At 38.3% G+C, this 14415-nt stretch overlaps 1 protein-coding gene and 1 long non-coding RNA gene across 9 annotated transcripts in view; one reads left to right on the top strand and one right to left on the bottom strand.

Moving 5' to 3' along the window:
- LOC137239599 (uncharacterized) overlaps positions 1–14415 on the bottom strand; it is a 384448-nt gene that overhangs the window by 56359 nt on the left and 313674 nt on the right. The window lies entirely within an intron of this gene.
- The window catches only part of GABA-B-R1 (gamma-aminobutyric acid type B receptor subunit 1), a 724819-nt gene that overhangs the window by 681253 nt on the left and 29151 nt on the right, over positions 1–14415 (top strand). For all 7 annotated transcript variants that reach the window (XM_067765072.1, XM_067765071.1, XM_067765070.1 and 4 more), the window contains 2 exons: positions 3249–3372; positions 5115–5231. In XM_067765072.1, coding sequence (XP_067621173.1) covers positions 3249–3372; positions 5115–5231 — 241 coding nt within the window. The remainder of the gene's footprint in view (positions 1–3248; positions 3373–5114; positions 5232–14415) is intronic.

Here is a 14415-nt window from a genome sequence, read left to right as displayed (position 1 = left end):
TACAGCCACACGAAGAATCGATCCGGCGTTGGCAACAATAGTGAAGAAGCAGTACTACAAGAAATTAGTGCATGGAATTGATTCCCGAACCGATACCATGGTTGAAGTGGCCATGCATCACAAATCGACAGATGAATGGAACATCACACTATCTCGAGGGGCATTTTGGAAAAGCCCTATCTAATATATGGTTCAAATGAGCTCTATCTGAGCATAATTTCAATACATTTTGACGTAAGATGGGATTGTTATGAAACAAATTTTGAGACAGGGTGTTTTTGAAAAAATATTCTTTAGTTTTCGAGTTGGCAATCGAGATATGGTGACATTTTACTCAGCCGTTGAAGTATTATTGCAGAAACTAAACGAAATTGCGTGACAATCAGAACTATCGAGTGTCTGCTTAAGACGACAGAACATCAGTTTTGCAGCCATATGGGGAACAAACCACGTACTACATAAAGTGACACCTCCATGAGAGAAAATATAGTGTGCGCGAAGTGCCCTCACATACCAAACGCATTACAGTAATAGTAAAATTATACAATAGCGACATAAAGACCTAATAATAATAATAATACTAACAATTTGAAGCGATATATCTCCGTGGAGATTTGAGTCTTTTTTTTTTTTTTTTTTTTTTTAATGGCGAGATGACACTTTTTTTTTTTTTTTTTTTTTTTTTTTAATGGCGAGATGACACTTTTTTTCATGGAAATAAATTTTTGCTCAGAATGATCACTAGTTGCAACATAGGAACCCAATTTACCTTAAAATATAGTTCTATACAAACAAGATCTGTGTAATGCAATAAAATCTACCCTTACTTATTCCGATTGAATCTTAAATGAATTTCCTGAACACAGCAAAGTCCACTTTGGGCGAGTCACCTTTTCAGATGTTCTCTTAAACAGATTTGTTTTATACCATTTTTCCTTTGGCCTACCTATCTAATCATCATGTGCTCGGGCAATACATAATTTTTTTCCTACTAGACATACATACATATGTACATATGTATGGCATCTCTTGCTCAAAACTCTGTAGTGTTAAAGGATCGCTCTCATGCCCATGTGTAATAGGTGCACTTAAATAGAAGAGTGTATTACTTATTTACACACATCGGCACTTTAGAAAGAGTCACAGCGATACACCTTTTTCTATAGCGCACACGCATTAAATTTACTTTACCCCTGTACATTTATCAACACATTAATCCGTTCGCTAGCGTCCGCTCTTCAACGTCTCCCTGCATTCCTTGCCGGCACATATTTTTATAACATTTGGCGCCCTTTACGCCACATCGTTTTGATAAGCTGCTGCTTTCACGGCTGCAATAAACTTAGCGCAGAGTTTATTATTAACTGTTGCCATTACTGCCGCATTGCTGTTATTGTTTGTTTTTACTTTTTGTTTATGTATTCTACTTTTAACTTTACGCTGAGGTACTGCAAGTTATTTCCTGCATTATTCTTGTCATTATTTTAATATTAAAAGCGTGTATGTGTTCAATGTCTATGTGTGTGTGGGTTGTCTATATGTGGATTTGTGCATGCGCTTGTAATGCAGTGCAAAGTGCGACATATTTGCGGTTGACCAAAGTTAATACATATTTATTTTATATTAAGGTTAATATTTTAATGCGAAGCTTTACGCATCGCATTGTTGTGGTTGAAATTGTTGTCAAAGATTTTATCTGGAATTTTCTGTTTTTATTTAAAATGTGATTGCATTTAGTTCTTCTTCACTTGTATTTGCTTAATAGTTTAATGAGAAAAATCTTAAATATTATAATAATAACTCAAAAATGATAAAAATCCAGGCATGCTTAACGAACGAAACGATATCATTTCGTTACGATAATCAACGCTAATAAACGAAACGAAGTCACGTTTCGTTTATTAACGTTAAAAACGTCAAATTAACGTTAATTCCGTTTATTAGCGTTGATTATCGTAACGAAATGATATCGTTTCGTTCGTTAAGCATGCCTGTAAAAATCACTCATTATTTTACGACGCCGTATTTTCAAGAGAGGTGACATGAGGTCAACGGCCATAAAGTCAGTTCACCTTATGATCACTTTAAATAACAAGAAAGTCAATTGAAGTTTTGAATGTATGAAATGATCACAACTTTGAAATTCTACAACGTCATTGATATTGACAATTTGATCATTTTTCTGTTCTGAAATGATCACATAGTCAACTCATACTTTCTGAAGTGGCCAAAAGGTAAACTTTTTCGCAACTACACGTGCTAAAATATAACCAGCTGTGAAATTTTTAGTAATTTTCTATGTTTGGAGGGGTGATATAAGGTCAGCGAACATAACATAAACTGACCTTATGACCACTTCAAATTCATATGAAATCGATTTCTACAACGTCAGTAATATTGACAATTTGACTATTTTGCTTTTCTGAAATGGCCGTATAGTCAACTCATATTTTCGGAAGTGGCCAAAAGGACAAGTTTTTTTTGCAACTGCACTTACTGATTCAATACACTAAAAAGGGACATAAATTTAATTTATTTATAGCTATTTAAAGTGATCATAAGACTAATTGTTTTTATGGCCATTGAAAGTGGACATAAAGTCAATTGACCTTACGGCCGTTGACCTTATGTCACTCGACCATATTTCCGTATCTACCTTTATATAAGTAAAACAGTGATGTTAACATTTTTCAAAATTCTTTTGTGTGACTAAGCACTTTGGATGTTGGGTAGCGTAATCATTTCAAGGGATTGCCAGCTCGATTTATATTTTATCTAACCCAATTGTCAACCTCATCTACCCGTGACGAATCCTTTTTAATTAGCGGCGAGGCTCTGGCGATCCAAGTTCTTCACGCAATGAGAGGATTGGGTAACCTAGAAGTTTCGACGTGGTCATATAAAACATTTCCCGGGCTAGTATCTTAAGGTGCCATATTCCGCAACGTACCGGATATCCGGCAAATGACTACCAACAATCAAAACCTTCGGTGAATCTCCTCACCTCTACAAGAATTAGAAGAAGAAGACAGGACTCTATTGGTCGTCTAGACTGCAATTGTTATTTGTATCAAAGTTATATGATATTTATTAACTCCGATAGGGAATTCCCTTGTTTTATGGGCGGTTTAATCCTTATTTTGAAATTTACTAAAACAACGTATCTCAGAACTGGTTTACTAAATCACAGGATTTTTTTATATTCCAGTCCTGTATAGCTAATTTTTCTTTCCTCTTTTCTTTTCCAGAGTAATACAATCATCACATCCTGTATGTAATACCATAATGTTATTTGGTGTCATGATATGTCTCGCATCAATCATACTGTTGGGTATGGATGGACGATTTGTGTCTCCAGATGAGTACCCAAGGGTAAGTAGTAAGAAAAGTATAAATAGATCTGGCTTGAAGTCAACTCAAGAATAAGGTAAATGAAAGAACTTTAGAGTATGTAAGGGAAACTTTGAATAAAACAAGAAAGTTGCGGTGAGGCAGCTCTATAGGGTGGATAAATCTTTGGCGATAGGTTTGCATTAGAAGTCTACAGACTTTTCAACCTGCTCGAAACTGATGCAACGACTCTTACATGTAGCAATATCTTTGGTAAACGGGCAGTTTTGGATACGACTCTGATAAATCTGGCTATTTCTACCTACCCTTCCCCAACTTTGACGTTGCTCGCCTCTGGTGAGACGCCATCTTCTATTCAGCTCCTTTACTTGTCGTGAAGGGAGACATCAGGGCCAGTTTCTACTACTGGCTGGCACAACCATGTTTTTGATATTGGGAGTACTTACTGCAGTCTCCAGAGTTTCCTTACAAATTATTACACCTCCCAAATAAGCACATATTGGCGAGGTCTACGGCCAGGGAAGAAACATATTCTTCTCAGCTACTAGTACGCACCCTGTTTGTCCACAACAGCTGTGGCTTTACCGCTGCTCAGCTTTTTCTGTTTGCCAGCTGTATATTCTTTGCTGTCCCTCAGCTCACGGATCAGTCTATGAACTACTGGATTTAACAACCCTTTTCATTTCTGGCAGCTTGCTGACTTGTACCTACTGCAGTCTCCCTTGTTTCTTCACCAAATGTTTCACCACCGGAAGAAGTACCCTTAAGGATGACTACTCCTGAGGATGGGAAACCCACTGCACAGGGTAAGAATGCACCTCTCTTAATACCCCGTTATTATCGATTTGAGTATTGTCCAGCAACTCGTTCTCTGCTACTGGTACACAATTTGTTGTGTCATCAGCTTTTGCTTCGTCAGCTACATTTTTTCCGCTGGCCCTTACTACTCTCCTTCTTCTATTCAACCGTGACAGCCCGCTATATGTCATACTTTTGCTCGATTGTTGCGCAACTTGAGCCACTCTTGCACTATCTGCTATTTACTGCGACCCTTCTATGTTCTTCTGCTGCTCACATCATTGTCCGCTCCATCATATTCAAACAGCTGTCACCACATATTCTTGCTGTGGCATACTGATAAGCCAGACTCTCTTGATAGCGAAGGGCTTGTGAGCGCAATACAAAGCTTTACATATTTACGTCTTCCGCAACCCAACCGTCAAAATCACCTACCCTAAGGGATTCCTGTTATACACATATTTAGCAAGCGAGGCTCCGGCAACCCGAAGTTCCTCATGGAACTAGAGGGTGCGGGGCGGTACGGCCTAGACGATTCAATGCGCTCTCTATTAGCCGGCCAGTTCATGGTTGCTGCTTGCTACCGGAACGTATTGGATATCTATCCGGTAAAAGATGGCCAAAATCGATAACACTCGCCAAAACCGTCGGGGAGTGTCTTCAGCCCTACAACAACACCCACTTTCTCGGTATGGAAACTTGTTGTCCTCGCTGTGTATGCGCGTATATACTCGACCTTAACACATACATACTTCTGCTTTATTCACTGTTGGTAAGTGGGACCTGGTTTGATTGATTGATATCTCAGCCTTTGACAGAACCTACCCCACTGCTTGAAAATGGTATGTGAAACAAATCCTTTATGTCACTTTTTGCCCGTTTTATAGCAAGAAATGGTTTTTATCTTCCGTATGAAGCTGCTTTTTTATAGCTTACTTAAAGTATTTTTTTTATTCCTTTTGCAGGTTTGCCAAGCGCGTGCTTGGCTATTATCCACCGGTTTTACATTAGCCTATGGCGCAATGTTCAGCAAAGTTTGGCGTGTGCACCGTTTTACAACAAAAGCGAAAACAAATCCCAAGGTAAATAAATACTCAATATTACAGATTACAGATATGAATAAACAAATTCTACTCAAGTTAGCAAAAACTGAATATTTCCATGAAAAAATGTAGAACATAAAAGCTCTGATTTCTGCGAAAAGGCAATGTTTGTGAGTTGATATATTCTTTTTTGAGCCACATCGCCCATTTCGTGAAAAAATATGTGTATGTCTTTTGGGAACTTAAGTACGAGTGCTATCTGTATGTATGTAAATATTAAAATATATACAGAGCTTTTAGTCTGAAGATTTTTAAGGCACTTTCCACAAAAAATGTTGTTCTATTAATAAAACAACAAATAGTTGATTAACCAACAAACCAAGTGAACTTTGTACTCCTGACTGAAATGAAAATTGACACCGACTAATCAAGTTAACTAATTTAAATTTTGGTCAATTTGTTTATCTTAATTAATGGACGTAGTTGTGGTTACGGCCACCGTGTTGTGATGGTAGCGTGCTCCGCCTACCACACCGAATGCCCTGGGTTCACACCCCGAGCAAAACAACATCAAAATTTTAGAAATAAGGTTTTTCAATTAGAAGAAAACTTCCCTAAGCGGGGTCGCCCCTCGGCAGTGTTTGGCAAGCACTCCGAGTGTATTTCTGCCATGAAAAGCTCTCAGTGAAAACTCATCTGCCTCGCAGATGCCATTCGGAAGCGGCATAAAACAATTAGGTCCCGTCCCGCCAATTTGTAGGAAAAATTAAAAAAAGGAGCACGGCGCAAATTGGAAGAGAAGCCCGGCCTAAAATCTCTTCGGAGGTTATCGCGCCTTACATTTATTTATTTTATTTATCAATACTTGATAGCGTATAACCACATACCAGCGGTGAAAAAGGCATAAACTGGGTCAGTCATCACGAATGAAGCAAATATATGCGCTCAAAGTCTTTGAAATAGAAATGTCAATACTGGTCGAGATAGTGGAAGGTGAGTATATAGAGCCCACCTCCTTTGAGGTACCGTAAGCAATATTAGACGAATCGGCGGTAATATCTGACCTTAAACCAAATGTTTCTGTCAAGATCCGCCATCCGGACTTTCGACTACGAAATAGAAGTAATAGAATAAAGACCTGTTCTATCATTCACATAAAGGAGTATATAGTAAATACCGCAGCACCCACCGGTGGAGAGCAGGTGGAAACCTATGCGAGTCTAACCAAAGAGAAAACGGACATGAAAAAACCTACAGGCTGCATTGCAGAATGAGGCCGGATGAAAAGATATAGTAACGCTTGACATGTTTTGGTTCAAATCACATCACTTAAAACTGCACTATCACCCCCTTATGGCGAAGTTTTTTGTATCCGACGCAGGAAACCCAATCAATGAGTGTACCAAACCATATCGGTACAAAATAGACATGGTGATTACAAAACAAGACCATGCACAGAACTCAAACCGCATACCCCATTCTAATGCAACTGATAAAGCTAAGCAGCATAGATGTCGCTATAATCAACTAACAACATGAACAGAAAGATGCGGGCTGTTGACTGGAAGGCGGTAGTGGATCAGTGCTCCGCACAAAAGCAGAGTTCTCTATACTGCGAAAAGAAGCAGAACCGGTCACGGCTAAAGCTATTCAAACACGCTGCAATAATAAACTGCTCTAATACCCAGCATAAGCATACTTGGTTTTCAGCAGAATCATAGCATTTAAGGGAGAATCTCAACGATTAATCGAAGAGGAAGATGAGAACTGAACATGGTGGTTGGTATCAAAGTCATAAACTCTGGCGAGAGCCTTCAAACATTGTCAAACGGATACCATCTAAGCGACTATATGGAACCCAAGACTCTACAGTTGCATGCATCGATTCTATGCACAGGAGTATCGTCGTCAGGGCAATTTTAAAAGCTTTTGCAGTATGTAAAATTGCGACCAGAGACACTACCCAGGGAAGCGTGCTATCGCCTCTACTATGGATGCTACTAGCTAACGAAATTCTGCACATATTCAGGACAGAAGGAATGAGAACAGTTACATACATACGAATGCGACTTAATGATTCTGAACAAAGGTAACCTCCTGCCAACGAAACGGAACTCATAGAAACGGCACTTTGCGGCATTTCACGATAGACGGGGCGGCAAAACGGTGTGAGGTGGATCCAACAAAAACTGAATTTGTCCTGTACACAAGAAAAGCAAAAATTTCCTCCTTCAACTTTCTGACTACGATAAATATCTCTTCTGAAGGCAAATATCTTGCCATGATGCTCGACTTCAAATAAAGAAGATGAATGTTGAAATGAGGTCAAAGAAAGCTCTCGCGGAATGCTACCTGCTAAAAAAATGTTGGATCTGTCACCGCATATCATTCATGGCATGTACAACTCTACCGAAACTAACGTCTTGTCTGGTGGAAGGCGCTACATAAAAAGAGCAATCAACTGAATGTTGAGAAGGTGCAAACAAAACGGGAATGTTTGAAAGATCTGAATGTTTGAGAGGTCCCAATGTGCTTGCTTGGATTTAAAACGATAAGTTCTAAAAATGTTTACACTACCCACAGCATTGCTACGAGCAAACGCTCAGTGCTGCTGCAGCAGGAGGTGTCTTTGTGTGAGTCGTAAATCAACTGCCTTTCGCTTATTCGCCTGACCAATTGGGTTGTAGGTATTGTTGATTTCACCATATATTGAGCGCCATATACTTGTTTCTATAGGTGCCTTAGCTTGAAAAAGAAATGGCCCATATTGGTTTGCTCTAAAATTCAAAGATGAATCAAAAGGCAAGTTTTGTTCATAATGAAAAGTGAAAAAGAATGATATTTTGCAGCCTCTCGAACACCTACAACCGCTATTGTTTTAACTCGCATCTGACGACACATTTACATTTTATGGGTAATCAAGTGACTTATGCCAACTTAAATGGTGCGAAGGCAAGTTTACTATGTCGCGGGTGATATTTTTCCTCTTCTACAAAACGATCAAACATTTTTAAAAATTTATTTTATATAATACAGCAGAGCAGTCCTCTCTGCTATATTGTAATGCGGGGCAATCTTTGGACGGTTCAAAAATAAGACTAATAATACCTGCCATTTTCTAAAGATGCAACGCATATGTGCAGCCGTTTAAAGCGACTGTTCATAGTAGTTCCCAAAATGTTTCCAAATTGAGTGTTGTTATCCATGCCGATAGGGTGCTGGCGTACATCGCGACCGTTGTAAAGCTCCTAGCACTACTAAAGTAGCAGTTCTCATATCAGGACAGCAAATATTATAGACGAGATATTGTGATTAATAGTCGTTTGGGTAGAATATCTGAAACTCACAGGCATGTTAGATATTTTAACTTTTTACAATACCATTTCAGTTTATGGTTGGGGTGAAAATGGATATGCGATAAATATTCCAGAAATCATTCCCAGAAGTCATCATCATCACATTCCCAGGAGACTAGCCACTCAAACAGTCTTATACAAGTGCCATGACGCGTATCATATAATCGATAATTGAGATGTTAACTTATGAATACTTTGCTGAGAAAGAAGTTTTTATATTTCGGAATATTCCTAATTTGAAAATCACAAATATTATTTTACGTAATTTCCACATACATATAATTGCACTTTAGGAGAGTAGCGATCATCTAGTAGTATATATAAATATACCACTAACAAGATTTTCCAATTAGCGAGCGTCAGCGTATGCATCAGAAGGCGTAAAAAGTGTTTTGTGAGCGAAAATAATTTTTTTTAATGTTGTATTGCAGAAAATTTATATTGTAACGAATTATGGGAAATTCCGCTTATTTGCAACCTTCTACTAACGTTCGAATCACTAAACTGTTGAAAAAATAACTCCACTATTCAATAATGCAAAATGGCCTTTATTAAAGTACTTCACAATAACACTTCTACTTCTCAACAGATAGCGTGCTTAGATCAAACTGCTTCCTCGTGCCTCATCTGGTGCTGCTTTTATACTGTTTAGTTTCCTCGTTGGCATATTTCTAGGCGTTTCTATTTCTAGAGTTTACGAGTTAGTTACCAGCTATAAAATTACCAGCTATAACTACGTTTATAGCTTCTCATATGCGCGTGTATATGTGAGTGACACTTGCACAAATTATTGCCTACTTTTGAGAGCATCTCAAATAAGATATATACATGTGTTTGTGCGTCTCTCTCCTCTGCGTGTACGTACATATGTGTAGACATAATGATTGATTCGTTAATGTAGATACAAGTGATTACATGCTTTATTGTTGTTGTGGCTTCATTTACTTAGCATCAGACTAGTGATGTAAGTATCACTTAGTGGCACTAATATTCGTCACAGTATGAATTTTTTACCAATACTAAGAATGCATTTTTTTGCTTATATATGCAATATGACTATGATATGATATGACCTTTGCTTTCAGCATATAATATGTGAATGTGAGCTATTTGCGGTCATGCTAATAAATTAATTAATCACATTTTAATGCATCATATTGAGTTTTAAACAGCAAAATAATGAAAAAAGCACTTTAATGTAAGTTTATGTGCTTCGTAATTAATTTAAATATTTTTACGCCTTTATGACCTGCATTTACCTTTCTTTACATAATAAACAGCATTATAATTAACGTGTTGATAATGCATGTAATGATGACAAAATTAAAATAAAAAATATTAACCATGGCTATAAAGAAGCCAAGTCAGCTGGTTTTGGATTTCTGCTCATATGCTCTCATACCTTCTGTTATTAATCGTTTATGCAAAGTTTGAAACAATTAAATTTTAAAAATTTAAATTCTTGCTGTGGCTTTTGATTTTCTTATATTGATTAAAATAACTTATTTAAAATCAGACATGCCTAAAAGTAGGCAATATATGCTAATGTTTCTTATATTGACACAAATTCAAGCATGTCTAAAAGTATGCCACATATTTTCTATACTGCCAGAAGTAATCAGCTGATACAGGTAGAAGGACAATAAGCCGGTAAACATATCATCCAATGTTGCATACTTTTAGGAGCACTCTATAACATAGTCAGATTTGTCAGTGCAAGTTTAAGCTTCAATTTAAGTTGGCTAGAGGTTAAACGGCCAATTTGGTAGATAAGGCTACAGTCCAGTCAACTTTAAACTTTCACTGAAAAACTGGGCCTAAGTATTGGCCATAGATTTATAATGTTTTTAAGAGACAATGTGACCCGGCCTATGAAAAGGTGGCTTATGACTCAAAAAAGAAATTGCGAGAAACAGTTGTTAAAGATAAACAATGCATTTCTTCAGTTTCTTAGTAGTAGTAGTTTTTTTTTGGAGTCATAAGCCACCTTTTCATAGGCCGGGTTACATATATCTTCATAACCCTTAAGAGAAAATATCTAGTTCAAAACTGTTGCACTTCTAATTCACGCATAACCACTGCTAGTCCCCCTCTATCTCTCTCACATGCTTTCAACTGACGAGTTTAACATGGCGGTGTCCTAGGTGGTAGAAATTTTCCCCGTTGCATTACCTTTGCTATAGTTCCGAACTAGATACATACATATTTTCACTTTAGAACTAGTTGGTTTTTGATACTATTTCGATAGTTCCGAACAAGCGTGAAAAATCACAATTAAGATCTAGTTCTGTTGTTTATTCTATTGCGTTGTTTCGAAACTGACCCGAAATTTTAGGCCCTTTTTCGATAGTTCCGAACCAGTTGGATAATCAGTGGAAATGGTTTTAAGGTATACGGAATGCCTCCTTTCCCTTTCGACTCATATTCGGTCAAAGCTTCTTAAGGCTAGTAGTAGGATTTTTTTTTAGACTATCTTTTTATTAAATACATGTTAAATATGAAAAATGAAAACACAAATTGTCGATTTTTAAACTAGAGAAAATCTAGTCTTAATCGTACTAGTACTTATTTGTTAATTTAGGTCTAGTTCTGGACCAGAAATTTGGATCATTAGTTACTGAGATCCCTTCAGGGAAGTTAAAGTAAATGAATTTATAAAAAGGACAAGGCAACAAAATTTAACTTGCACGCTAAGTCCATGGCAAGTCAATCGTTAGTTTGTGTATTAGAAGTCGGTTGAGTGGGTACGATTACATTTTCTGATATGATTGTGAGGAAATGTTCATAACCAATAAAAGCTATCTGTGGATGATATAACAACGTTCATTAGCCTCGATCAAATAAGAAATTGTCATTTAAGTCCTCTTACGGAAATTCAAGAAAACTAGCAAGTTCAACAGCGTTGGACCAAAGGAAATTTTCTCTTAAAGGTTAAACACTACCGCTGAATCACGAATCACATCGCATGTTAAAAAAAAATAACATTTGCCTCGACTGACTCTGGATAAGTTAAAGTTCAAGATATGAGTCTAGCGTGAGTTTCGCGGTGGAATGCTCTTCCTCCTGCAAGAACTGCGTAAAAGACTTTGGTAACGGGGTTCTAAAGGCGTGACTCAGCAAGGAGTTTACCAAATTTGGCTGAAGCCATATTACGCTTTGGCATCTCCTTATTTAAACTTTCAAGTACTCAGGTTACTTATTTATTCGTCAAAGAAGCCAAGTGACACTTAACTGGACCGTAACATAACATGGGAACTTCTTGCTGCTTTATTCGCCTTGACGAGGCAAAGCGTTCAATCTAAATCCTCACGTTTGATATGTCAAGAGCTTTGTAGGCGGAGTTACATTCAACTTTTTTACTGTTTTGGCATTTACAATGTTCTCGATCGGCACCGTTGTGCAATTATTGAGGGGCCAGAGTCATCACTTAAGGGGGAGCAGATCGATAAGCAGTAAACTTCGCGTCAATTGATTTATGGAGCGCCCCTAGGTCATCGGCTTCAGCTTCATTTTTCGGTCAGCTGAACTCTAATCTTGTGGTTTTAATGCAAATGCGGTTGCTTGCACTTTGAACCTGAGAGCACTCCGCAGATAAAATAGGAGGTAGTCGCAAAAAGCGACAGTTTCGAGCTACAAATTTAATGACTACCTCCGATTTGGTGCCATTCGTGTGCAGAGCGGCGCAGTTGGCGCCACACACGCATCAATACCGCTTAAGTTTCATCTACTTATATGAATTTAAAATGATAAATTAAAGGTTGCGACTATTACTGAACCACCTGCAACTGAATATGCTAGGAATACGTTCAAAAGGTCCGCAGAGGTTAAAAATTGCGTCGTTCTCCTTTTAGTTTTTCCTACAAATTGCAGGGGCGGTACCTACTTCTTTTATGCCGACTCTGAGCCGCATCTCCAAGACAGATGAGTTTTCACTGAGACCTTTTCATGGCAGAAATGCACTCAGAGTGATTGCCGAACACTGTCGAAGGGCGACCTCGCTTAAAAAAATTGTATTCTAATTGAAAAAACTTCTTTCTAAAATGTTGATGTTACTCTGCCCGGGGCGTGAACCCAGGATCTTCGGCGCGGTAGGCGGAGCACCCTACCATCATACCATGGCGGCCGCCTCAACATTAAATGTGACATAATAAAGCACTCCTGCGCTACAGAACTAGTACCGTTTCTTAATCCGATAGGTCTGCGCTAGTTTGCAACTAGTGCGTTTCGCTGCTGGGTACTTTCAAACGTCGCTACTAGTATTTTTTAGTATCTGACAGACGATAGCGTGACGTCATCGGCGTGAATATTTATATAATCAGCTTCTTCAACGTCGTGAATAGTGAAGCATTCACCTGGTTGGGGACAACAGCAAAGCGCACGAAGCGCATAAAGTAGTAATGCTAGAGAGATAAGCATTAAGCAGATATCTGCATGTGAAACAATGAAGATTTCTTCTGGTATAGAAGGCAGATTAAATATGTAGAAACTTAACAAGTAAAGAAGGCTAAATTCGGATGTAACCGAACATTACATACTCAGCTGAGAGCTTTGGAGACAAAATAAAGGAAAATCACCATGAAGGAAAATGAACCTAGGATAACCCTGGAATGTGTTTGTATGAGACCCATGTCAAATCAAATGGAAGGTATTAAAGAGTATTTTAAAAGGGAGTTCTAAATGTGGACGCCTTTTCGAGATACCGCCATAAAGGTGGACCAGGGGTAACTCTAGAATGTGTTTGTACGATATGAGTATCAAATGAAAGATGTTAACGAGTATTTTAAAAGGGAGTGGCCCTTAGTTGTATATGTAAAGGCGTTTTCGAGATATCGACCCAAATGTGGCCAGGGTGACCCAGAACATCATTTGTCCAGTACCGCTAATTTACTTATATACTAGAAGACCCCGCAGACGTTGTCCTGCCCTAAATTTGGCCTATCTGCCTCTGACTCTGCCCTCCCCCCCTCTTCACTTTTTCCGAATCCTTTTATTTACTCCTCCCTCCGTCTTTTTCGCTTCATCTACCTCCATCTTCGTCTCATCCTATCTCTTTCTCAATCTCCTCTCTTTTCTCTTCTCTCAATTTCTTCTCAATCTTCTGCATCCCCTATTGCCTGTCCCAGAGGGTGGTATGTATTTTATTCCAGTCCCAGTCCCAATCCCACTCCGAGTCTCAGTCCCAGTCCTAGTCCTAAGCCTAGTCGCAGTCCGTCTCTGGATAATATATTACTCTGTACTAAAGCATTCATCAACAGCTTTCATTTGATATCCATATTGAATAAACACTGTCTAGGCATTCACTGGCCCACATTTTGGCCTATATCTCGAGACCCTGTACGTCGATCGCAACCAACCCTATGTAGTAACTACCGCGTGAAGTTTACGCAACTTGTGTGAAAGTTTCAACAAAATCGACCGACGCATCTCTTCAAACACCGGCGACCAACTAACACACATTTTAGCCTTTCTTTTTATATATATAGATTTTTATTTTTCACACTTCACTATAATATTAAAACGAAATGTAAAGACTCTCCTGAATTAAAAAAAATGTCATAGTACCTCTAAATCGCGGGCTCCCTCAGAAACCCGCCCCCTCTCGACGGGCCTTTTTCATTTTCTTCTACTTAATATGGTAGGTGTCACATCCATTTTTCGAAGTTTTTTCTAAGGTTATATTTTGCGTCAAAAAACCAATCCAATCACCGTGTTTGGTATAGAATTATCGCATTTTTTCATTTTTCGAAATTTTCGATATCGAAAAAGTGGGCTTAGTCATAGTCGGATTTCGCCCATTTTTAATACCAAGATCCCAGCAAACACAGAATCTAACGTTAGAGAATTTTTCGTTTTGCACATTAGAAACT

Source organism: Eurosta solidaginis, chromosome 2 (genome assembly GCF_040869045.1).
Source record: "Eurosta solidaginis isolate ZX-2024a chromosome 2, ASM4086904v1, whole genome shotgun sequence".
NCBI classification, from domain to species: domain Eukaryota; kingdom Metazoa; phylum Arthropoda; class Insecta; order Diptera; family Tephritidae; genus Eurosta; species Eurosta solidaginis.
The sequence above is the reverse complement of the archived record's forward strand: the minus strand, read 5'-3'. Positions and strand labels throughout refer to the sequence as shown.